This window comes from Drosophila subpulchrella, chromosome 3L, assembly GCF_014743375.2.
Source record: "Drosophila subpulchrella strain 33 F10 #4 breed RU33 chromosome 3L, RU_Dsub_v1.1 Primary Assembly, whole genome shotgun sequence".
Taxonomy (NCBI): Eukaryota; Metazoa; Arthropoda; class Insecta; order Diptera; family Drosophilidae; genus Drosophila; species Drosophila subpulchrella.
The window spans coordinates 12,581,578-12,605,591 of record NC_050612.1 but is presented as its reverse complement, the minus strand read 5'-3'; the positions used below and the strand labels follow the sequence as shown (position 1 = coordinate 12,605,591).

At 39.0% G+C, this 24,014-nt stretch overlaps 3 protein-coding genes across 7 annotated transcripts in view; all 3 read left to right on the top strand.

The window, feature by feature from the left end:
- LOC119552652 overlaps nucleotides 1-7,652 on the top strand; it is a 30,005-nt gene extending 22,353 nt beyond the window's left edge. The window contains exons 3-7 of the mRNA XM_037862349.1: nucleotides 2,883-3,001; nucleotides 3,062-3,199; nucleotides 3,617-4,220; nucleotides 4,980-5,938; nucleotides 5,999-7,652. Coding sequence (XP_037718277.1) covers nucleotides 2,883-3,001; nucleotides 3,062-3,199; nucleotides 3,617-4,220; nucleotides 4,980-5,938; nucleotides 5,999-6,265 — 2,087 coding nt within the window. The 3' untranslated portion in view covers nucleotides 6,266-7,652. The remainder of the gene's footprint in view (nucleotides 1-2,882; nucleotides 3,002-3,061; nucleotides 3,200-3,616; nucleotides 4,221-4,979; nucleotides 5,939-5,998) is intronic.
- Nucleotides 7,653-9,761: 2,109 nt separating this feature from the next.
- Nucleotides 9,762-23,997, top strand: LOC119555368 (circadian locomoter output cycles protein kaput). Of its 5 annotated transcripts, XM_037866707.1 has the most exons (8): nucleotides 9,762-9,891; nucleotides 15,708-15,989; nucleotides 17,855-18,015; nucleotides 18,073-18,254; nucleotides 19,646-19,862; nucleotides 19,916-20,272; nucleotides 20,325-20,950; nucleotides 21,558-23,997. In XM_037866707.1, exons 2-8 carry the CDS (start codon nucleotides 15,952-15,954, stop codon nucleotides 23,046-23,048), a joined length of 3,072 nt encoding a protein of 1,023 aa, XP_037722635.1. In that variant the 5' UTR covers nucleotides 9,762-9,891; nucleotides 15,708-15,951; the 3' UTR covers nucleotides 23,049-23,997. The 5 variants fall into 5 exon arrangements, with proteins under 5 accessions (XP_037722635.1, XP_037722638.1, XP_037722634.1 ...); XM_037866710.1 differs by lacking the exon at nucleotides 9,762-9,891 and having other exon boundaries at nucleotides 15,387-15,989; nucleotides 21,563-22,405; XM_037866706.1 differs by lacking the exon at nucleotides 9,762-9,891 and having other exon boundaries at nucleotides 15,396-15,989.
- LOC119555371 (microtubule-associated protein RP/EB family member 1) lies at nucleotides 18,514-19,450 on the top strand. Its single transcript, XM_037866712.1, has one exon. The coding sequence runs from the start codon at nucleotides 18,605-18,607 to the stop codon at nucleotides 19,379-19,381; it is 777 nt and encodes a 258-aa protein (XP_037722640.1). The 5' UTR covers nucleotides 18,514-18,604; the 3' UTR covers nucleotides 19,382-19,450.
- Nucleotides 23,998-24,014: the final 17 nt, after the last annotated feature.

The window sequence follows — 24,014 nt, the reverse complement described above, 5'->3', positions numbered from 1 at the left end:
TAGTCGCAGATCGAACGGGAAGTAGCTGGTTGCCGAGAACGTGGTCGCCTTCAGGGTGATATAATGTAGAAATAAATATAATTAGTATGCATAATACATACGGTTATGGCTCTGGACTCGGTTGGCGGGGGGATGTGGGAAGAAAATGGCTGGAGATCGAGTGATATTATTGCATAACAAACAGGGAAATCACAGTTAGAAGGGGAAAACGTAAGGGAAAAGTTGTAGCAGTGGGACTGTCAGTTGTGCATCAAAGCAAAATAATATTCTTAGCTCTTAAGTCAATTTAAAATCTAATTTTATTTCATTGTTATAATGTATTCTAACAACCTTGTATTTAAAAATCCTTTAAGGTACGTTTCTTTTAAACGAATATTCTTCATATATGTATATATTGTTTACTGTGAGATATCGGCAATCTGTCAAGGTATAAGGAAAATGAAACCTTCTTATCTGAAATACAAAGACAGTTCAGAAAGCGTTTAAGGAACAAACAGTTAAATAACATTCTTCCCTTATCTGGCAGGCGCAGTGGAGTGTCGTTATGCTTTGGCACCTCCATTCACATAACGCTTAGGCGTAAATCCAATCCCATAAGCGTTATCAGGCAAACAAACCCCTATCACAGGCATTTTGTTTTCGGAATTCATTTCACACCCATAAAATAGTCATAAGAAGTAAACAATAAATGCACAATATATAATAAGGGAATAGTCAACAAGATACAATAGAGGAAATAATCAAAACTAGGAAACTAAGAAGTAAATTATAATATATTTAATACGACCTTTAATTTTGCTTAATTCATAAGTCTGTTATGAGTTCTACGTTATTCAGATGGATTGACGTAGAACTCATAACTAACTTATGAATAAAGTAAAAATAAGAGGTTTTATTAAATACATACATTATTAAATATATTACTAAAAAAATTATTAATATCATATAACCAAGTTATTAATATAATAAGTATTTAAAGATTCCTTTATAAAAATATCAGAATAACATACAAAAATAATATAAGTGATATATTTTAAAATAGTATATCCAATAAAACGAAACAATATGTATTAAAAATATTACTTGCTTAAACTTAAAAGGCTTTTATATAATTTAACTTAATAATTTAAATGTAATCGGATGTTGCGACAAATATGGAAAAATGTAAATGAATATCTCGCTTGGGAAATTGGCGAAGTGAAGGGAATCGCGATGAGCTTTTTGCACCGGGCATGTAATCATTTTTCACCAATTTGTGTAACAATTGCCATTACAACAACAAGCGGTTATAGGGCCTCGTACTTAATTTTATTTAGCTACTGTTGTTGCTGTTTTTGTTGTTGTTGCCGCTGCTACTGTCGTTTTTTGTTGTTGTTGTTGCGCCTTTTAATGTTGCGTAATGTTAGGCTACATAATCGCGTTTTCTGTCTTAACAGCAGCTGCGCGCGTCTTTTTAACATTCCTCAGCTCTTTGCATTTAACAGCAAAAGAGTAAGTTAGGAGTAAGAGAAACAGTGATTAACATGCTAAGAGGAAAATTCAACAGAAATCTGGACTGTTAATATCTCAAAACATACTCTTAAGTTCTCTTTGGATGTTGCCATAATGCATGTTGCTGGCGGCTTGGCAACATTGCCTACAAGTGGCCTACGTGACGTAGCGGGGGTGATCAAAATGTGCGGCAGAGGGGGTGGCAAAGGGGGTGGTAAGGGGTGGCCTGGGAAATACATGACCTAGCCACTGCAATGACTTTCTATTCTAGGTGTTTCGCGCTCTGCCGTTGCTGCTTACCTTGATTTCACTTTCACATTGCATTTACCGATGGTCGCATTTCGCGTTTTTAGGCAGTTATTATAAATAAACAACAATGTTTTGAAATGTTTCTGCAAACAATAAATCCTTCAGTAAAGAAGCCTTTTCTAAAAATAATAATCAAACAATGCAATCATTTAAATAATTTATTAATATGTATATGTTCAAGGGAAATAATTATTTTTTAAATTAATAAAGAGAATTATAAAGGAGAATAACATATTTAAAAAAAATGATTTTTTTTAACCTATTAAATGAACTTAAATTTTTTGTATTTCACAAATTTTGAATTTGTAAGAATGTTCTAATATATTTTTTTAACTATTAGTGAATTCTATTTTTTCAGTATTATTACGTGTTCTTTTTCTATTAATAAAGATTATTAAAATTTATGTAACAATGGCTTCAAAGAAAATGATTGTAATCAGGACAAATATATATTATTTACTTTGTTGCAATAATGACTTTTAAATCGGTGCTCCGTAATCATTAATTGACCTTATCACTCGGGCGATGACTCAATAAAATCTAGGGGTGCTTAAGTATTGGAAATGATTTAAAATATTGAGAATTTTATAACGCAGAGTTATTGCAGATAGCTAAAATCTTTAAAAAATTAAATAATCGCAACACCCTATATATGCTCAATGTTAAATTAAATTAACATATGTATAATATTTTTATAAATGTATCCAATTAATTTAAATGTTAAGAGGCGCCTCTGTTAGCATCTGTCAAAATAAACACACACATCCCTTTTTTAATAGACAATTTAAAAAATACACAGAACGGGAAAATCTAATTGAGCAATGTTCGCTCGTGTTGAACATTTGCCCAAGCCAAATCCATATATTTTCTGTTTACACGTCTATATCGTTACATTTTAGATCTAGAATATTGGCAGACGTAATTGCCTTGGCCGCACGCCGAAAAATTTCCATACTGCCAAGTCTTGACATTTTATTTAAGTCGGAAGATGACATTCATTTGGGGATATTCTTGATTTACACCGCTCATTTGTCGACGTAAAAACTAACTAAAATGTTTACTATTTCTTTCATATTTTCCAGCGCCTGCAAATTTCAAGAGTCTCTGCCTGCGTGCCGAAGTTCTTCTAAAATTGAGCCATTTTCAAAGTTCTCTAGCAGACATCGAGAATGCCTTGAGAACGCGCTGCACTTCGCCCAAAGTGAGTTTTATAGTTTATCAACTAAAAATATTTTTATCTAAATTGTATTTGATTTTTCAGGCCCACTATCTGAGGGCTTTGGCTTTGAGCGGTCTTGGCCGATTGGAGGAGGCTTTGTACAACGGCTTTTTGGCCATTTGCCTCGATAAGAAAACAAATCTCAGCAACTCGGAAATATTTCAACATGATCTCGCCAAGGTAGGCAAAGCTAATAAATTAAAATGCAATGCATTTACGACAAATGTTTGTTCAAATGGGTACATTTCTTATAGAGGTCTAGACATCATTAAAGTACTTATAGGCACCAGAAATTCAAATTAAAAAATTCATAGCTAAATAAATTTCAATTATAATCTAACAAATGAAATTAAATACTATTTTTAAGGCTTGGTGATGTTATATCCCGCCTTTCTTAAATAATGATTCAAACATAATTACTTTATTCTTGTAAATATTCTGTGCAAAATCTTGAATAACTGCTAGACTTTTGTTGATGAATTTGGTATTCATTTAAATTAAAAATATATATTTATTAACAAATGTATATTTTATATTCTCTATTACAACCTGTTAAAAATGGCAAAATATACTTACTTTTATGTACTTTTCCCACAGATTCTCCAACGTCTCCTGGCCCAAATGCCGAAGAATCGTTCCTCGATCAGTGGCGCCACGCCCCCTGTTTTCCAGCAGCAGCACCGCAGCTTTGCCACCTCCCGCGCCCCGTATCCCCTCCTTTGGGAGCAGGTGCGTAGGCGCAGGAAACAGCAGCACCACCATCCCCACCACCACCATCACCATCACCACCATCACCATGTCCACCTGGACGACGTGGAGGACGAGTTCGGGCACTATGATAACTACATAATGGCCGGCGATGACATGGAGGAGGAGGTGGAAGTGGAGGTGGACGGCGGGGAGCCGGGCTCCCTGCACTTGGACGGAGACTTCCTTTTTCCAAGCGCCCTGGACTTCATGGATCACCATCGCCATCAGCGGCACGTCTTCGAGCAGAAGCAGTTCGACCTGCAGCCGCGTCGCCATGCCAACCGGAAGCACTGCAAGCGGAAATGGTCGGCGGTGGTGGATCCGCTGGGCGGCAAGGTCGTCGAGGAGGAGGATGTGGACCAGGCGGAGGCCGCTGGCGACAGTCAGCGGTGCAGTCGGCTGTTCGCCGGCGTTCTGGAGCGGACGCAGCAGGAGCTGCAGCGACTGAGAAGTGAGTTTTTTTGGATAAAGAAAGGGGAATTAAAATGGGTATCTAAAATTCAGATTTATTAGGGAATTTAATGCCATTATAATATATAAATATATATATTTAAAGCTTAAATAAATAGAATATTGGTTAGATTTTTAAAGCCAGTTTCGAAGATGTATTATAAAGATTTTAATAATTATTATAGGACTTTTCATAAATATGCATTTTAGGAAAAGGCTTTTCAAAATGTAACAATTTTAAGGAAAATACTTCCATGTATGCACCTAAACCTAACTGTAAAATCATAATTTTTCGATTTCTTTCTTTATCTTTCTTTCCTTATAAGAATGCCATTTTAAAATTGTAATCTCTCTTATGGGTTTCTTTTAAAAATATCTTCTTTGCCAAACATTTACTATTTGAAATCCTACATTTAATATAAATTATATTTAAAATAATTTATACAACATTTTCAATATATGTATCTTACTTAAAATATTTTATAGATATTTAAGTCCAGCTTTGGAAATATTCTGGAAAGTCTTTAATGTGGGCAAATCACTAGTCAGCTTTGTTCAGATCATAAATATTTTTATAAAAATTGAAAAATGTTATTATAGACTACAAAATTAGACCACAAACTTTAGATACCAAATTAAAATTAATTTTGATAAAGGAATATGATTAATCCGGTTTCCGTAATTCCTTTTTGGGGCTCAAAAATGCTCTATAACAATTCTCCTTTGACAAACTTTTACTCAATATATTCCTTCCTTCCAGAACTGGACGGATCGGCTCCATCGCTGGCGGTGAGCTCGGTGGCCGGGCAGCTGATCGACGCCAGCGACTTCGACTGCGTGGTGTGCAGCCGGACCCTCTGGAAGCCGGTGGTGACCCCCTGCGGACACACGTACTGCCTGGTATGCTTGGATCGTTGCATGGATTACAACTCCCCGTGTCCATTGTGCATGTCGCCACTTGTGGAGTTCAATGTCAATGCCAGTTCGAGTGCCAGTTCGAGTGCCAGTCAGAATCCGAACCAGAATCCGAATCCAAATCAGAACCACCTGCATCCGGGCTCATCCTCGCCAGTTCCATTCGCGCTGGCCAAGCGGCCAGTGACGAAGTTCCTAGAAGCCGCAATGAAACGATTCATTCCAGACCACTACGAGGCGCGTTTCCGTCAGGAGATCGACCAGGAGCCCTCGGTGCCGGTGTTCATTTGCACGGCGGCCTTCCCAGCGGTCCCGTGTCCGCTCTTTGTGTGCGAACCCCGCTACCGCCTGATGGTCCGCCGGGCCGTGGAATCAGGAGACAAGACCTTTGGCATTGTGCAGCCAAATGGCGGAAAATCGCGGTACTATGACGTGGGCACCATCCTGGACATCCGGGATTGTGTACAGCTGGGCGATGGCTGCTCCATCCTGAGTACGATTGGCTGCAAACGCTTCAAGATCCTGGCGCGCAACGAGAAGGATGGCTATGAGACGGCCAAGGTGGAGTACATCTGCGACGAGCCCATTGCCGATGAGCAGGTGAAGATCCTGGCTGGCATGCAGGGTGTGGTTTTGGCCAAGGCCAGTGGCTGGTTCGAGAGCCTGAGCACGGAGCAGAAGCACGAGATCCTGCAGAGCTATGGCCAGATGCCACCACTGGAGCCCAACTGGGAGCTGATCAGCGATGGACCGGCGTGGGCGTGGTGGGTCATAGCCCTGCTGCCCCTCTCCCAGCAGCTGAAGGTGGGTTAAATATATTTAAATATTTTTTGCAACTTATTAACCATAAAATAACCATCTTAGGTGGACATCCTGGCCACCACCTCGCTGGAGAAGCGGCTGCGTGCCATCGACAAGACGCTGGACTGGCTGCACGACCTGAGCCACCCACAGCAGCCCACGCACCACCCGCTGAACCACCACCCACAGGCACCACAGTCGCCGCAGCAGGCCCATCATCTCGATCTCGACTGCGAGGAGCAGGAGGCCGCCGCTTCCGGTGCGGATGAGTGCTGCCTCTTTGCGGAAACCGGAAACGAGCCGCACACGGATGAGGAGCTGCTCCTCTAAAGACGTTCCTCCTATGCGTAAACCGAAACAAAAAGAGAGAAATTATAAGTCAGATACATCCGCGTGAAGATAAAACACACACACACACTTTTCTATGTAAATTCTGTGTCTAAGCCATTTCGTTTCGTAATCGAACGTTACATGTTAATCCTAGGGGCCAAAACCGAAAGCGAAGCAACTTTAGCAGAACCAAAATTATCACTAGATCAGCAACATAATCTTTAGCTCTAGCCTAAAACTTTGTGTGTGTACTGTATATTGTAAATGTATATTGTGTGTGTAAAAAAAACAACTAGAGAGCAAACCAGAGATATTTGTTTAGGAGCAACATATAAAAAAAAGAAGAAAATGTACCCAAAACAATCAAAAACTTGCTTTTGGCTCAAGCCCTTACCCAAAATACCCATAAATGCTAACTTTATTTCCCTCGATCGATACAACCACATTCCACAAGTCTTGAAATCACGTTTGCCATAGCAAAAGGAGCAAAGGAAAGGAAATAAGCCAGAATAAATAAATGATAAACTCTAACAAACAAAACTCATGGTTTCTACAAACAAGATACACAAATTTTTGAACATAAAACAATTTTAAAATTACTAAGAAAATACCAAGTCAAAGGCCAACAAACATACACCTAGAGAACAAAAACAAAAAGCAAACCAATCGGTTGGGAAAGAGCCAAGGAAACAAACTCTTAAAAAAAGTTCAACTTCTTTTCGTTTACTTTGTATAAGGCGGCTGGAACTCTAAGACAATCTGCAATATTTTTTTGATATACCTAAACGAAACTAAAAACTATATATACAAGAAGTAATTAGATGAAAACTGAACTAGCAACTAGTTATGAAGGAAGTGAATGGGAGAACCAATGTGTAAAGAAATTTCAAATTGCCTTTTTGTTGATTAACAACCCTTCACTACGAACTCACTCTAACCTCTGACCCCTCTCTATAACACCCTACTCTCTCTTGATTATGCCTAGGCTAACTAAATAATATGCTCACCTATATATACCTAAATATACAACGCTATATGCTTAATGCTTGTTTCTGTATTCGTATCTGTATCTTCAGCCCGCATTCCTATTGAAGAGATAACTTTGATATAACTCTGAGAACCTTAGCTAGATCTTCTTTGTCTTTGATTTCTACTTCTACTTCTAAGCCTCACGCTCATTTTGTTTATTCTTTTCTAATCTTTCGAGCTCTCCCTATAAAGCAAATCAATTTTAGAAACAACAATTTGCTTTATCAGTCGGCACATCTTTATCTTTGTAAATATCTTTTATCGCATAATCCTTAAATTATATGTATATCTTCTACGTTAGCTATAGAACACGAATTTAATTTTCAGCTCAACACAAAATAAACAAATAAATCAACAATTTTTGTCAACTAAATATTTATGTAATTTTATACAAAATATACACATACGTCTAAATTAAATCATTTTGTATTTAAGTTTAGCAACTAAACACAAACCAACCCAAAATTTGACATCATTTTTTGTGTCTACTTTATATGGAGAAGTTATAATGTAAATCAATATGAAAATATATTTGAAATTTCTTAAATTCTTAAGAACAAAATCAGCAACATTTTTTCTCTGCGTTTTTTTGTGCTAATCATTTTTTACTTGTACTTCTTAATTTAATAATGATGTAAAATAAAGAGGAAAACAATTGAAATATAAAATAAATGTGAAACATAATTATGGTATTTCTTTTTGGGGATGGTTGGTTTATTTTTTAAAGACTCTAAATCGCTTTGTTTCAATTCCAAAAATTGAATTGAAACTATTTCTGCTCAAATGCAGTTTCAGGTTGATCCAAAAATACAACTGACTACACCACTGGGTCGCTGAAGAAACACATATATATCCTGTGTGTTGCATAAACCTATAAAACTTTCAAATCAAATCGAGAAAACTTGTAAATTGCAAATAGCGCGCTGAAATGTTACGTAAGCATCTAATAAATACGAATTTCTAGTGCTAGCGGTTCGCGATTAGGCAACTAAGGAATAAGAATTGGAATTATAAGTTTATATGCTGCATTTTCAAAAAGTGAGGTCGTAGTGCTCGATTCAGAGTTGAATTCTTTTCGAAACGATCTGGGGGAGTTGCGAAGGCGGAGGACCAAAGAGGTGAGAAAGGTAAGGCCAGACCAGACTTGACCACACTAAACTTTCTTTATACTTATGAAATATTCATAGAAATTTGCATACGTATTGAAAGGAAACGAAAAAGTGGCCCTGGGTATTTGAAATTTAGAAACAATCGAGCTAGTGCTTTAGAATTTTTATGGGAAAAGGTTTTACAAATATAAATATAATTAAAATTATTTTTATTCGTTTGATTAAAATTTCAATTTTTGTGTAACTTCAATATTCTTTGACTAGAATTAATTGAATCTAGTATATTTATTGACGAGCTAATTTTTATAGAATACAAAATGATATCTAATTTTTGCTCAAACTTCTATAAAACACAAATCAAACATTTCAAATGATCTCAATCTTGAAACTATTAATTAATAATTTATTTAGCATTTAAAATCGTGTATGTATGTATTTTGGAAAAGATCCATTTATTTTTGATCAGTTAACAAATTCGCTTACTTTTTGCAAGTTAATTTGAAATTAAAAAAAAAAAAACTTGATAATACTCTGTTTAATTATTCAACAAACTTAGGGGAATATTAAAAAATTGTAAATAAAATAAATATTAAAATAAATATTATATATAAATAAAATATTTACAATTTTCTTTTTAAAGTGATATTCTTGAATAAAATTTATAATAACAAGGATTTGAAAATAGTTTTTGTAGCTTGTTCAAGTTAAAGCTTTATACACCTTCTTTATGTTCATGGGGAAAACCTTCGCCATAGCCAATCTATGTCGACCAATAGTAGAAACCTCCCCCTGGGTCAGACCTTGAACTTTAATCGCAGACCAACAGAACCCGCTGACTCGACACCTGGGCGGCCAGAAGAGAGACCCTTATATCTGTAATCTCCAGACGGAATACCAGAAACACGCGGAATATGGACAACAAACAAAAAGGTTGAAAGAACACTGTAGAAACCCATGATACTATCCGCTGTGAGAGCGACCTACTCATAGAAGGCGCCTGTGTGTGCTGATAGTTTGATAGAGCGGTAGATAAAGACTCGACTCAGGCTGGCGATCGGTGCAATTGAGTGATACGTGGGGTTCTGAGTGGAGAGTACGTATTAAATAACAGCCGAGTGGCCGGGCTCAATCAGTCAGTCAGTCAGGTAGCACTCGGAATGCTTGCACATATCGCGTATACGCCCCGGCCGGCAAAAGGCATCGAAACTGACTTGTAGACCCACTCTCTCGCAACCGATACCATCGCACTATCTTTGTATCTGTGAGAACGCTCCTGATGCATTTCGCGGTTTTTCGTTTATCCACGGGCTTTTTGCGTCTGTAGTTTTTCGCGAGCTTAGAATTTTCAGTTCTCGTGCATTTATTCAGTTTGAGTCCAGCACGCGCAGCGTCAACGAGCGGATCTCTCTCTTTTTATTTCCGAATCGGGTTTTCGATTTACTCGTATTTTCTCCCGTTTTTTTGAGCGTGCAGTTTTTTATATTACAAGTATTTAGCCGATCCAAAGCAAAGTCAAGCCGTCTGTCGTCGATATTGTCTCTGACTGTAACCCGATCGCAAATTACACACTTTTCGCTTGTTGGATTCTGTTTCGGTTTTTGGTTTGGTTTGGATTTCGAATTTTGTTTGTCACTGCCTTCTTCGCGCTTCTCAAGAATTTCAGCTTTCTTTTACTGCTGATAGTGCCCAAAAAATAAAAACCGTTTTTTTACCTTTCAACACAACAATGAATTAAGACGTTGGCAGAAAATACCAAAATGTTTTATTTTTGTTATTGGATATCTGTTTTTTTGTATTTGCATATATGTCACCAAGTGCAAGCCGGTGAGAAGTACAAAAAAATGAGCAAAGCAGAACGGGAAAAGTTATTATGTAACCTTTCAAAATGTTTTGCACACACGCGCTATAATAACAGAAAAAAGTGAAATTCTTAAAGAATTAAAGTGCAAAACTGAAGGAAACACAAGTAGATAAGCCGCCGAACAGGAATATATGGATGGAGATAAATAATATAAATAATTCTGGGCGTTTTTTATAAGCCAATTAAAAGAGTGTAGTTATAAAAAAATGTGACTGATGTTGTAATAAAATAGAAATGCGGGATTGAAGCTTAGTAAAGTTGTCTGTAAAGAAAATACAAAGTCTCAACGATCTCATAAAAATAAAATTTCCATTTTATAATGTCTGTAAGCTCAAATCAAGGAAAAAGTTCTTTTAAAGCACCTGAATATATTAACTAATTTTACTACTAATTACCAAAGTTGTGCGCCAGATCAGAAAGCTTGAACCTTTTAAATCAGCTGCTACCAAATTGTGAAGTGTACCCCATAAAAATAAAGTGAAACAAATGAAAAGTGCATTTGGAAAAACATCCGCAGTGACAAAAATACTATTAGAAATATGCGGCAACAAAAAGATAAGGCAAAAACCAAGGCAAAGATACGGGAAAAAAGAGAAGATAGATTTCTCGCGAAACACCAAAGTGCATTCAACCAAAAGCTACAAACAAATTATATGGCCGGGAGAATTTTCTCCAAACTTATAATTCAGTTTAGTAAGGTTTTGACTAACTGATACCCGAATTATAAATGTTATAAATAATACATTATTATAAAATTTAAATATATACGAAAGGTATCTTTAGGGTGTATTGTTTGTTGCACTTGTGTTGTAGCATTTTTCAATTGTCAATGCGGGTATATAGTGTTTGTGTTAGCTATTATCAGGTTATAGAACTATTATATCTTATACGACCTTAAGGGTCGGTTAATTTTAGATAAAAGATAAATCTGTTGATCGTATAACTTTTATTGTAAGGAAAAGCTACCTTTAAGGTACAATCCCATTTTAAGAAATTTCCCAAAAAATTTTATAAATTTTAGATTACAACTAGTACATTTCAAAACTATTGTATCTTAACATATGTAATGTTAGTATAAACAAAACCACAACCTTTTAAGAGTATTTTAACATCTGTTTAACTTAAACAAAAAAAAATATTTTAATATGGCTTACTTTTCCGCCAAAACCCATACAAATCTACAAAGATTTGTATATTAGCTTAGATTTCCTCGAAAGAATTTTCATGCCCGCAACTAGCTAGGTATTTCCCCAGTCGTTTTTTCAACCCTACCCTTTTCCATTTGTTTTATTTTAATTTTTTTGTATTTTTCATTGTTGACTGACAAGTCTCGGGTCTCGGATCTGGCGTCTTTTTGAATTTTTGAAACGTCATCGTCAGCGTTTGACTGCCCTGAGTATCTGTGTGTGCCAGTCTGCCTCTGTGCCAGTGCGCCTGCGGCGGTGTGAGTGCGCGTGTGCATTTTGTGCAGTGGTGTGCGATCATGCGGTAGCCGCACACGCTCTTAGTAAAAGTTATTTCAATTGACAACTAAAAAACTATAAACACATGCAAAAGAGGCCTTAAACATTAGCGATTCAACTCTGTTGTTTCTCCCTTGTATCTGCTCGAATAAAATGTGGGCCAATTACGAAATGTTACTAAATAATTGCTGCAGTCAGCTGCACTTTCTAGGCATTTTCGCTTGGGCTTGCAGAGCGTATACTTCATTTTCAGTTTGAGTAAATAGGTTCTTGGTGATACGGTGAGATAAGCAACTGATTGACAACTGCTCTAGGTTTTTTGCGCAAAATTTAGCTAGTCGAAAACAAAGAGAGATAACTTAAAGAAAGCTTCTGATTGTTTTTTAAGTTGGCGGTAATTATTTAGTAGGGCACTGAAGTATCTAATGACTAATTTCTACTCAAGTTCCCAGTTCAAATGGAGATGTCCTTCTTTATGATTACAATTCAGAAGTACTGCAAAAATAAATAAATATGTTGCGTAAAATATATTATATAGATTAATTGTTTACCCTTATATCTATTTAATTCAAATGTTTCCTCAAATACAATAAACATTATTACAAATTTCTTAGAACAAAGTCTTCCAACAAAGTCGTTAAGTATTTCCACTTGCCGCTTCTCTTTTCAGGTTCTATAAAAATATTTCTCACTTGGAATTTGAAATTCCTCTTAAATTACAACTAAATGCAGTAGTTTGTAAATCCCTTCGCATAACCCATTATTCCACCCCTCCAATTTTAGAGTATTTCCTCAGAGAATCCCAGACTTAATTGAACCCACTAAATCATGACGAGATGTGATGATGAACTGATGATATTGAGCAGGCGGGATGCTAATGATTAAGTGCTCATCACATCTGTTGATTTATTATTAGATTGTCAACCGTTTAGGGAAAGGCAAACCAAGATCCGTTTAGTAAAAACATTCAATTCAGAATACTGTAACTCCCAAGTGGAAACCGGTTAAATATAGAGGCCTTTAACCCTATAAGTCATGAAATCAGTTTGGAAATAAACTATACTTAAGTCGCTTTAAGGGAAAATTAGGGGGAACGAACGCGGCATAAATAAATCAATGAACGCAAAAGATAAAAATAAAATAATAGTGAAAAATTGAATTAAGTCAAGTTTAAAAGAGAGACGAAAAGTATTACAAGTTTTGCGGAAAGAGAAATAGAAGGGTAAAGCGGCGAGGAAAAAAAAAAAAAAAGCTGTACAACGGGTCGTATGAGTGTTCGGTATTATCACTCACACACGGACACTATGCTGTAATCGCAATGCAATTAGCAAAAGCTCAAGTTCACTGACAAAGAAATCAAGAGAGAGAGAGGCAGAGACACACAAGTGCGGAATATATATACACATAGGTAACCCACACATGGGTAGTATGCGATAATTTCTGTAACTGAGCGAAGCTTTACAAATGCAATCAAATGACGTTAGTTTCCCGCTTTGCCGTGTGCCCGAGCGAGACAGCGAGCGGTAGAGAGTGCAAGTGAGCGGGACGGGACGACCAGGGTCGACAGAGAGAGCCAGAGATATAGCCACCATATCTCCCGACGCTCGAGAGTAGGTCAGTCAACGATCTTCTCCTGGGTTGAGTAAACCTGCCTCTCCAACCGGCTTTCTGGGCCTTCCTCTATTCGGAATTCCATATTCCATATTCCGTATAGCATGCTTTTATTCCGACCAACTTGCTTCCGCATTGCAAAAATACATAAATCTGCCATAAAACACATATCGGCAACAATGTTGTCAATGCCAAATGTTTAATATACCAGCTTCTATCTGTGATAGATGATGGGTCTAAAGCGGTTTCATTAGGCTGCTATGAAGTATATCATTTTGTAATGCCTTTTAACTTGTTTTATGGGGTGAAGGCCAAAAAGTAATAGGTAAATGCGAGGGGAATAATAGCACGATTAAAACAGTTAATTTACTTGGGAATATCATAACACTATCAATATTACAAAAACCGTTGGTGCTAACAGTTCAGAACTCTGGATAAAATTACTTTGTAGTATATATTATTATTATATATATTATTAAATATATTTCTTTTTACAGAACCATATAAACTTACATTATGTTTTGTAAAAAAATAATCCTATTTGTGATTGTCCCAACATTTTAAAATTTGAGAACTAGACACTTATAGCTAATGAGCTCCTTAGTTTTAAATAAAAGGGCAACAAATATATAAGTAAATATTAAAATCCAAATCCAAATTCAAATTTGTATATCTATCATACATTTACCATGGTTTCTTAAAAGTAACATAATTTTTGTGTTCACAATAGCAATACTCTATATTTAAATCACTTATGCTATGTTTATAAAGAAGAGTGGGTATTCATAATTCATAAACAAACAATCTAAAGATCACCCTTCTAGACATTTTGGATTAAGATTAATTAATATTTCATTTTAGAAAGTGATTGATAGTCTTGCTACTCGAAGTCAATGAGCTTTGGTTTAACTATTCTAAATCTGTACTTAACCCGTAATTGAATTATAGTTACAAGAGCTATACTGATAGTGATAATGCAGGTTTTCTTATAAAAACAGTTTAAAGCTGGTTTGAATTTATTTGAAGTCTGTGACCCAATAATGCTAGAGTTTATAAGTGAGATAGCCAAGTTGTAATTGGACCGCATTCCTCGGGGCAAAGCTAACGCATTCAATAATAATACCTGACACCCTCTCTATATGTCTCTATCTTAACCCCTTTCTATGCTTTTTTTCACTTTGCGACCAGCCAAACCAACCGCACTAATTGCAACACGAGCCATTGAGCGAGTCACTGGCAATTATCTGGCAACATTTCAAGTCTGGGTTTGGGCCAACAGCTACTTACGGTTAACCAGCAACACTTGGCCAAGGAACGGCCAGTTTGCCGCCTTTGATGTGTATTTAAAATGCCCTCCCACGTGCGTTCATATGGGAAATTATGAGCTACGCTTTGGGTCCTTGGTCAAACGGAGCCAAAAGGGATTAATTACAACTGGCACGGCAGATGGAAAGCTGGGTAATTTTAAGCTGCTTTGCACATTTTAATTAAACACTGATTTTTCGTCAATGTACCGGCTTTAAAGGGGTTTTCAGCTCCCACGTCACTGGCTTTCCGGGAATCAAGTTTTTAACCCATTCCCCAAGGAGCAAATGCATTTAACAGGCTTGCAAAACCATTGACATTTGCTCAAAAGTTTTCAAGTTGTTGTTTGGCAAGAAATTGCTTTCCGCCGAAGCCCCTTAAATGCTTTGCCTTCAATTAACAGGGAATAATTTTGCGGGTGTTAAAGAAAATGACTTTAGGTGCAGGCAATGATTGAGAATTATTAGAGTAAAGTGAAATCGATGGAAATTCAAATGAAAACATAGAGTTATGCAATCGAGCTGGGCTTATTTATAGATGGGAAAAAAAGGGGCAGCATCCGCAGCCGAATTGCGGCTGCAGTCAGGCAATTGGTTAGCAGCTGCCCCACTCACACTCTTAAGCCGGGCCAGGCCAACCACCCAACCACCCAGATATCCAGCCACCCAACCACCCACTCACTCCAACCACCGAGTGGTTGTTATGGCATTCGCTGAACGCATTTTGTAACATGACAAAATAGCGTAGCATACATTTCAGGGGTTGCAAATGTGCAACATTGATTGGCACGGCCAACTGGCAAATTGGCCACGGGGCCTCCGATTGGGGAGCCTGCGCAGGCGCAGCTTATTGTATTACATAACCTGGCCAGAACCAGAACCAGAACCGATTCGGAAAAGGATGCTGCCAGTTGGCGAAACCGAAACAGAACCACAACTGCACTTGTTGCTGACAGAGCGCGGCATTTGGCGATACGTTTCGCATCGAAAACGCGACGGGAAAAATAATATACCCTTATACCTAACCTAACTCAACGAATTAAAGATAATAATCCACAATTGCAGTCATTCAAAATGTGGCATATTGAGCATATGGAAATCAATTGTTGCGTGAACATTACCTGAACTTTTGAGCCGAAAGAAAGAAGCACATATGAACAAAATTATGTGAGCGTGAAAATTATTTGTGGCATTCGTGAGCAAGTCTTCAAAAGAAGTTGAAAGTTTTGCACTTTCTTCGGTTCCTTCTCCTTTCGGCAATAGTTTAAAAATTGTGCGGTTCGAAGTGGATTATCCAACAGACCCGAAAATGGACGATGAAAGCGATGACAAGGATGATACGAAAAGGTAAATTGACTACACATTAAGCACCCATACTCATATATCCCTGGCTATTCATAAATAGATAGCACAAATTCTAATCTGCAAGTGACAGTTGACAAGAAGTGAAAGAAAAGACGTGTATATGGCGTTTTTGATAAATTTTCCACAGGGTGAAAGTGGAATGTCCCCCCTTGACTATTATTTTTCTCATGAATAACTGTATTAAGAAACCGCCGCTGTCGTCATAAAATTGCAGGTAGCCCCAGACCATTTGGCCCATTCACACCCCCTGAATCAATCAATGAAAACTAAGTCGTGGTAACTCAATTCCTTGATCCGTTCTTGCAGCGGCCAGCTTCAATGAGTTGTAATCCGAGTGCAAATTCGATTAGCTCGTGTCATAATTAATTTCACCTGGCCTCTTGGCGTTTATCACATAATTACGAATACCAGAAATTACATCAACAAGATTAAAAAAGAATGCTTAAGACTGAAATCGGTAGGCATTTCAGGAGCTTAACATTGGTTTATTATATCGGCTTAAGAACTATTTTGGTTAAAAAGCTTGATGATGAATTGGCTTCAAGTTTATCTGGGTTTTATAACTTAATCTATGGGTTTTGGTTAAATGTCTAATTTAATTGTCATTGACTCAACCATCAATAAGTATAAATGTTCATTCATTTTTGTATAAAACAATAATCGCACAATTGAACCGGTCAGTAATATTTAAACAAATTTCATTTCGCGTTGACATATATCACTTAAAATGCAATTAAAATGTATCTAAAAAGTCGAATTTTAGTTAAATTATCTTAATTTAATTTAGCTACATATTTTTATTAAACGAGAAAGATACGTTTATAATGGGCTATTCTCATATAATGAAAAGTATATACTAAGAATATTTTAAAATGCACATTTGTGGTATCTGCAAAAGTAGGTTTTTAGTGTGTAAAATAATTTCAAGCAATGATTTTAAACAGTGGAATGTTTATAGTATGAATATACAGTGGAATAATTATAGTAAGAAAACACCAATATATTTAAACCAATGAAATTGAAATGCAATTAAAATGTATCTAAAAAGTCGAATTTTAGTTAAATTATCTTAATTTAATTTAGCTACATATTTTTATTAAACGAGAAAGATACGTTTATAATGGGCTATTCTCATATAATGAAAAGTATATACTAAGAATATTTTAAAATGCACATTTGTGGTATCTGCAAAAGTAGGTTTTTAGTGTGTAAAATAATTTCAAGCAATGATTTTAAACAGTGGAATGTTTATAGTATGAATGTACAGTGGAATAATTATAGTAAGAAAACACCAATATATTTAAACCAATGAAATTGTTATAGAAAGCTCAAGTTCTTAAAAAACAAACCCAATTATGTGCTCGACGTAATGCGAGGACTTCTTGTGAGTTAGACTCCCTCCTTGATTCCTTGAAAAATATATTCAACTCATTGCCCTTCAATTAACTCTAAAAATACTGCGAGAACCCAAGATAACCGCTCATCCACTACCATATCATACCCAAATATACTGACAATAACAATAGTCCTAAAACTGCGCTCATCCAGCAGTTAGTGACATGCAAATGCCAATGGCAGGATAGAAAAAGTTAACTCTAGCGCAGAAAATTGAAAGTGACAAAGGGCACACAACCCTCCGGGTCCTTGGGAAAATCCGGGATGGTGATAGCATATGGGCATATGTGGCTAATCAACGCCAGACAATGCCTCAATGGGGGCGGCACACGTGGGTCACAAGCCCACTCACCTGGGGGTGGCCATCCCGTTTATTATGAAATACTCTCATGCAGCGAGCGTCTGACGTTGCTATCCGTAAATGCCACCCATTGATTATTTTTAACTCGTAGCTTCCTTTGCAGAAAATCGCGTAATCTCAGCGAGAAGAAGCGGCGGGATCAGTTCAACTCGCTGGTCAACGACCTGAGCGCCCTGATATCCACATCCAGCAGAAAGATGGACAAGTCCACGGTCCTGAAGTCCACGATAGCCTTCCTGAAGAACCACAATGGTATGCTCTCCGCACTCTATGTGTTATATCCTTAAACTCAAGAACGTATCATATCAGAGGCCACCGACCGCTCGAAGGTTTTCGAGATACAACAGGACTGGAAGCCCACGTTTCTGAGCAACGATGAGTACACCCACCTGATGCTGGAGTCTCTGGATGGCTTCATGATTGTGTTCAGCAGCATGGGCTCCATATTCTACGCCTCGGAAAGTATTACCTCCCAGCTGGGGTATCTACCGGTGAGACAACTACTTAAGATATCATGTCCTCCACTTAAAGTTCTTAGGAATGTTACATTTTTAAGCGGAATCGCTTGGGAAATATGATATTAAAAGAAGAAAGGATTTCTTCGGGTAGCAATCTAATGAAACTTTTTTAGAAGGTCTTTAGGCCTTTCAAAAAACCCTACACTTAAAATTTAAATTCAGTTTATATAAAAAGAAATACTTATATCACCTCTCTGTGAAGAGTTTAACTAATCCTTTATAGCAGGCCACGATATATAAATCAGTTCAAACCTTCAGTGAATCAGTCAGTTGATTCTTAAACAAGTCAGAGTAATACAAAACACAAATTAATTTTAAAAGTGATGTCTCCAAAATTTAAAATGGCTGTGAACGTGTATTCCACCAACGTGACCTCGGACAATCCTTCGCGTTACGAAATGCTAGCCTGGGTCAACCAGATGCTGCAGGCCCAGTTCTCCAAGGTCGAGGAGTTGTGCAGCGGAGCGGCTTACTGTCAGTTCATGGACATGATGTTCCCCAGCTCGATTCCGGTCAAGCGAATCAAGTTTCGCTCAAACCTAGAGCATGAGCACTTGCAGAACTTTAAGCTCTTACAGGCAAGTTTCAATAAAGTGTCCGTGGACAAGGTGATACCCATCGATAGACTGATCAAGGGACGCTTTCAAGACAACCTGGAGTTCCTCCAGTGGTTTCGCAAGTTCTTTGAGGCCAACTACAGTGGCCGGGCCTATGATCCCCTGATGGCCCGCAGTGGTGTTGCCATGGGCTTAGGCTCTGGTCCCATCAACCCTAAATTTCCGAAACAATCGCCTAGTTCCACTCCTCGTAGTGATACTTCGGAAAGGCCCTCCACTAAGCAAACTCCGAAAAAGGCCATAACAAACAAAGAAAATGAAGCACTTAAACAGCAATATTCGACACTTTCCAAGGAGTTCGATGAGTACTCTGAATTTATTCCGGTTATGGAACATGAACGAGACTTCTACTTCAACAAACTAAGAAACATTAAAAATCTTTGTCAGAGAAGCAAAGTGGCTGACCCCAAACTAAGACCCTTTTCTGAGAAGGTTTTTAAGATTATTTACGCCGATAAGGTGGACAGCCGAAACACCAATTGAATCTTATTGAAAAGCTTTTCAAAATTATTAGTTATTTTGCAAATGCATTGTTTATCTGATTGGCTTATAGTTTTGTTATTATCTTTATTCAACGAATTTATGGAAATTAAGTTTTGCGGGATTTAATAATGTTATATCAAAAGAAAATTTTGGAATTTAAGAAATTATTGAATTGTTTTGGGTAAGATTAAATATTTGCAAGATTATAAATGGACAATTGTCAATATTCAAACTCGGTTCTTACCTAACTTGGTCGTCTTCCAGCAAGACCTGTACAACATGACCATATATGACCTGGCTTACGAGATGGACCACGAGGCATTGCTAAACATCTTTATGAATCCCACTCCCGTTATCGAGCCCCGACAAACGGACATAAGTTCCAGCAACCAGATCACATTCTACACCCATTTGCGGCGTGGCGGGATGGAGAAAGTGGATGCCAATGCCTACGAGCTGGTCAAATTTGTGGGTTACTTTCGTAGGTAGCCGTGCAGCGAGTTTCGGTCACCTCCACTGATGCTTATCCCTTAGGTAACGATACCAATACCTCCACGGGCTCCAGTTCGGAGGCATCGAATGGCTCAAATGGACAACCCGCAGTGCTGCCCCGAATCTTCCAGCAGAATCCCAGTGCGGAGGTGGACAAAAAGCTGGTTTTTGTGGGCACCGGACGCGTTCAAAATCCTCAATTGATCCGGGAAATGAGCATCATCGATCCGACTAGTAACGAATTCACCTCGAAGCACAGCATGGAGTGGAAGTTTCTGTTTCTGGATCACCGGGCGCCCCCTATCATTGGCTATATGCCCTTCGAGGTTCTGGGCACTTCGGGCTATGACTATTACCATTTTGACGATCTGGACAGCATTGTGGCATGCCATGAAGAGCGTAGGTTTGATTCGAATCTTGTCTTTGATAATATTAAAATTCCTATTTATAGTACGACAGACGGGGGAGGGAAAATCCTGCTACTACCGATTCCTCACCAAAGGTCAACAATGGATCTGGCTGCAAACGGACTACTATGTGAGCTACCATCAGTTCAATTCCAAGCCGGACTACGTGGTCTGCACCCACAAGGTTGTTAGCTATGCGGAGGTTCTCAAGGAGAGTCGAAAGTCGGAGGGTGAAAAATCCGGAAATAGCAGCAGTAACAACAACAGTGGCAGCAGTAAGGTCATAGCCTCCACGGCGAACAGCAGCAAATCCGCATCTGCCACCACAACTCTGAGGGATTTCGAGCTGAGCAGCCAAAATCTGGATACCACATTGCTGGGGAATAGCCTGGCCAGTTTGGGCAATGAAACTACTACCACCTCACCCGCAGTTGACTCCTCCCCCATGTGGTCTGCATCGGCTGTCCAACCGTCGGGTTCCTGTCAACTCAATCCTCTGAAGACCTCGCGACCCGCCTCCAGCTATGGGAACATCAGTTCCACGGGCATATCCCCGAAGGCCAAGCGAAAGTGTTACTTCTACAATAACCGGGGAAACGACTCTGATTCTACGTCCATTTCGGCGGACTCGGTCACCAGTCGGCAGTCCATGATGACGCACGTCAGTACGGTGGGTATAGCAAACAATATACGAAAAAAGATCGAAAGAGTAAATATTGGAAGACATCCTTATATCCTGAGTTCCTAGTGCCTAAAAATTAAAAATCGGATTGAAGGTTAGGAAAACACTATATGTATTGTTTAAAAAATGTTTAACGGCATTGCTGTTTACGTATATCATGACTCGACACAAGATTTTATGTGAAATTATTTATTGACCATCGGTTTACATGCGAATCTTGTTCTATTAAACTATAACTATTTAATTCATTATGGAAAAAATATTTAACCAGTGAACAAAGGTGATTTCAAGTGATTCAATCTAATCATAACGTTCTTCAATCGTGAAAAAGAGCTAGGAAATGCGGTCCACCTGAAGGTCAGGTGTCAGGACATCAGCGAGTGACAATTGGTATCTCCTTGATGTCCTGACACTTGCCACCTTCGGGGCTTGGATTCACTACCGCCCGCCATTAAATCGTGATTCCTTTGAAAATATAGTTTTAGAACAATAAAAAAAGACATTCAAATTTTTGGGTATACACTTTTTACTTCTTCGATCATCGAGCAATTCCCCAAAATCAATCCTTCTAACTAACCTCCTGTAATTTCCTTAGCAAAGCCAACGACAGCGATCGCATCACCGAGACCACCATCGAGAGCATCACCACAGTCAGTCACATCACCACCTGCAGCAGCAGCAGCAGCAACAGCATCAGAACCAGCAACATCAGAGCCAGCAGCAACAGCAACAACAGCAGCAGCAGCAGCAACATCAGCAGCATCTGCAGCTGCAACAGCAATTGCAGCATACAGTGGGCACTCCGAAACTGGTACCCCTGCTGCCGATTGCACCCACGCAGATAATGGCCAGCAACGGGTGCCAGTTCCCCCAGCCCGCCTATCCGCTGACCAGCTCCCAACTGGTGGCACCCACCTTCCTGGAGCCACCGCAATACCTCACCGCCATTCCCATGCAACCTGTGATCGCACCGTTTCCGGTGGCGCCCGTCCTGTCGCCCATTCCGGTCCAGGCTCAGCCGGATTTGCTGCCCGACACCGTGGTGATGACGCCCACGCAGAGCCAGCTGCAGGACCAGCTGCAGCGGAAGCACGACGAGCTGCAGAAGCTGATCCTGCAGCAGCAGAACGAGCTGAGGATCGTCTCGGAGCAGCTGCTCCTGTCCCGCTACACCTACCTGCAGCCCATGATGTCGATGGGATTTGCACCGGGGAATATGACAGCCGCGACGGTGGGAAATATGGGGGCTGGTGGTCAGCGGGGACTGAACTTCACCGGCAGCAATGCCGTCCAGCCGCAGTTTAATCAGTATGGTTTCGCCTTGAACTCGGAGCAGATGCTGAACCAGCAGGATCAGCAGATGATGATGCAGCAGCAGCAGAATCTGCATACGCAGCACCAGCACAACTTGCAGCAGCAGCATCATAATCACACGCAACTGCAGCAACTCAACCAGCAACAGCAGCAGCAGCAGCAACAGCAGCAGCAACAGCAGCAGCAACAACAGCAGCAGCAACAGTTGCAACTGCAGCAGCAAAATGATATTTTACTGCGCGAGGATATCGACGATATAGATGCCTTTCTCAACCTCTCACCCCTGCAATCCCTGGGCTCCCAGTCCACCATCAATCCCTTCAACTCCAGCAGCAATAACAACAATCAGAGCTACAATAATGGACCAATGAACAACGGCAACCAGAGCAACAACAATCGCAGCTCGAATCCTCCGCAAAATAACAACGAGGACTCACTGTTGTCCTACATGCAAATGGCCACCGAATCGAGTCCTTCGATCAACTTCCACATGGGCATCAGCGATGATGGTTCCGAGACGCAGAGCGAGGATAACAAAATGATGCATACTTCCAGCGGCAATCAGTTGCAGCAACATCAGCAACAGCAAATGCTGCAGCAACATCAGCAGCAGTCAAACAACTTCTTCAGTGCGAATCCCTTTCTCACCAACCAGAGCCAGAACCAAAATCAGTTGCCCAACGATCTGGAGATATTGCCCTACCAGATGTCCCAAGAGCAATCGCAGAATCTATTCAACTCACCACACACAGCCCCGGGCAGTAGTCAATAGCAGGTCCCCAATGTATATAACTCTCTTTAGCGATAGGGTCGATTGTAAGCACTCCACCCCCGAAAACACCCCGTTCATCCGTGTATTATCAAGTTTGGCCTCTGGCTCTCTTTATCGAACCGCCTCCCATTGGAAAATCCAGAGCTAGTTGTAGATCTCAACAGACTGAGTATTGTCCTATCCCCCGATTCGCGTGTTGTATATAAAACTAGGCGTAGTAGAGTTCTCAAAACATTCCGCTGTAAGTAGATTTTAAACACTAATATTACGGTTAGTTGATAGCAAGAGCCCATCGTTTCCATTAGTTAGCCTTATCCAGTAAGTGCCATTGGGGCGCAAACAGGGATCTCTGATACGTAATCGAACCTTTAAGCCCTATCCTAAGTTACTTGTATTTAAAAATACACCGAGAAGCGATTAGCTAGCGAACGAGTTGAGCAATGCTAATCCAATTCCATATTATTTTCAAGACTGGGCTTCGCCATCGAGGTCAAACAAGATATTAATCATACGAGTTAGTGTTTATTCTGTATGCACATAGGATACGTACATATATGTGTAATTCAAAACTCAGGTTGAGATTGCAACTGACATTTATTTTGCTGTGAACATATTCCCATAAGTTTTCTCCAGGCCCGATCTTTTCCGACAGTCGAAATACCATTAGTTCAATCGTTATTCCCGCTTTCCCTGTATTACCATTTTGCTGTCGGAAAAATTCGTTCGAATATGCTTCGATCTTCAGCTGATAAAGAGCCAAATGCTTTAAACTTAGAACTTGTAAATGTGGAAACAAACTATCTTAAACTCAACTAAAACTACCTTAATAATTCTAGTTAACTCTGTGTTTAAGCTCTGTACATACCTATAGGACAAGTCGGTAGAACTTGATTAAGCCTGTAAATACGAAATCGAAGGCGATGATAATATAAACCTATTTTGTACATAACTAAATGTTTTTATGTT

What these genes read in the sequence shown, in the direction of transcription:
- LOC119555368 (XM_037866707.1), top strand. Translation starts at nt 15,952, where the DNA reads ATGGACGATGAAAGCGATGACAAGGATGATACGAAAAG. An exon ending in CTTCCTGAAGAACCACAATG is followed by an intron (nt 18,016 to 18,072) that starts GTATGCTCTCCG and finishes GTATCATATCAG; the next exon opens with AGGCCACCGACCGCTCGAAG. An exon ending in TGTGGCATGCCATGAAGAGC is followed by an intron (nt 20,273 to 20,324) that starts GTAGGTTTGATT and finishes TCCTATTTATAG; the next exon opens with TACGACAGACGGGGGAGGGA.
- LOC119555371 (XM_037866712.1), top strand. Translation starts at nt 18,605, where the DNA reads ATGTCTCCAAAATTTAAAATGGCTGTGAACGTGTATTCCACCAACGTG.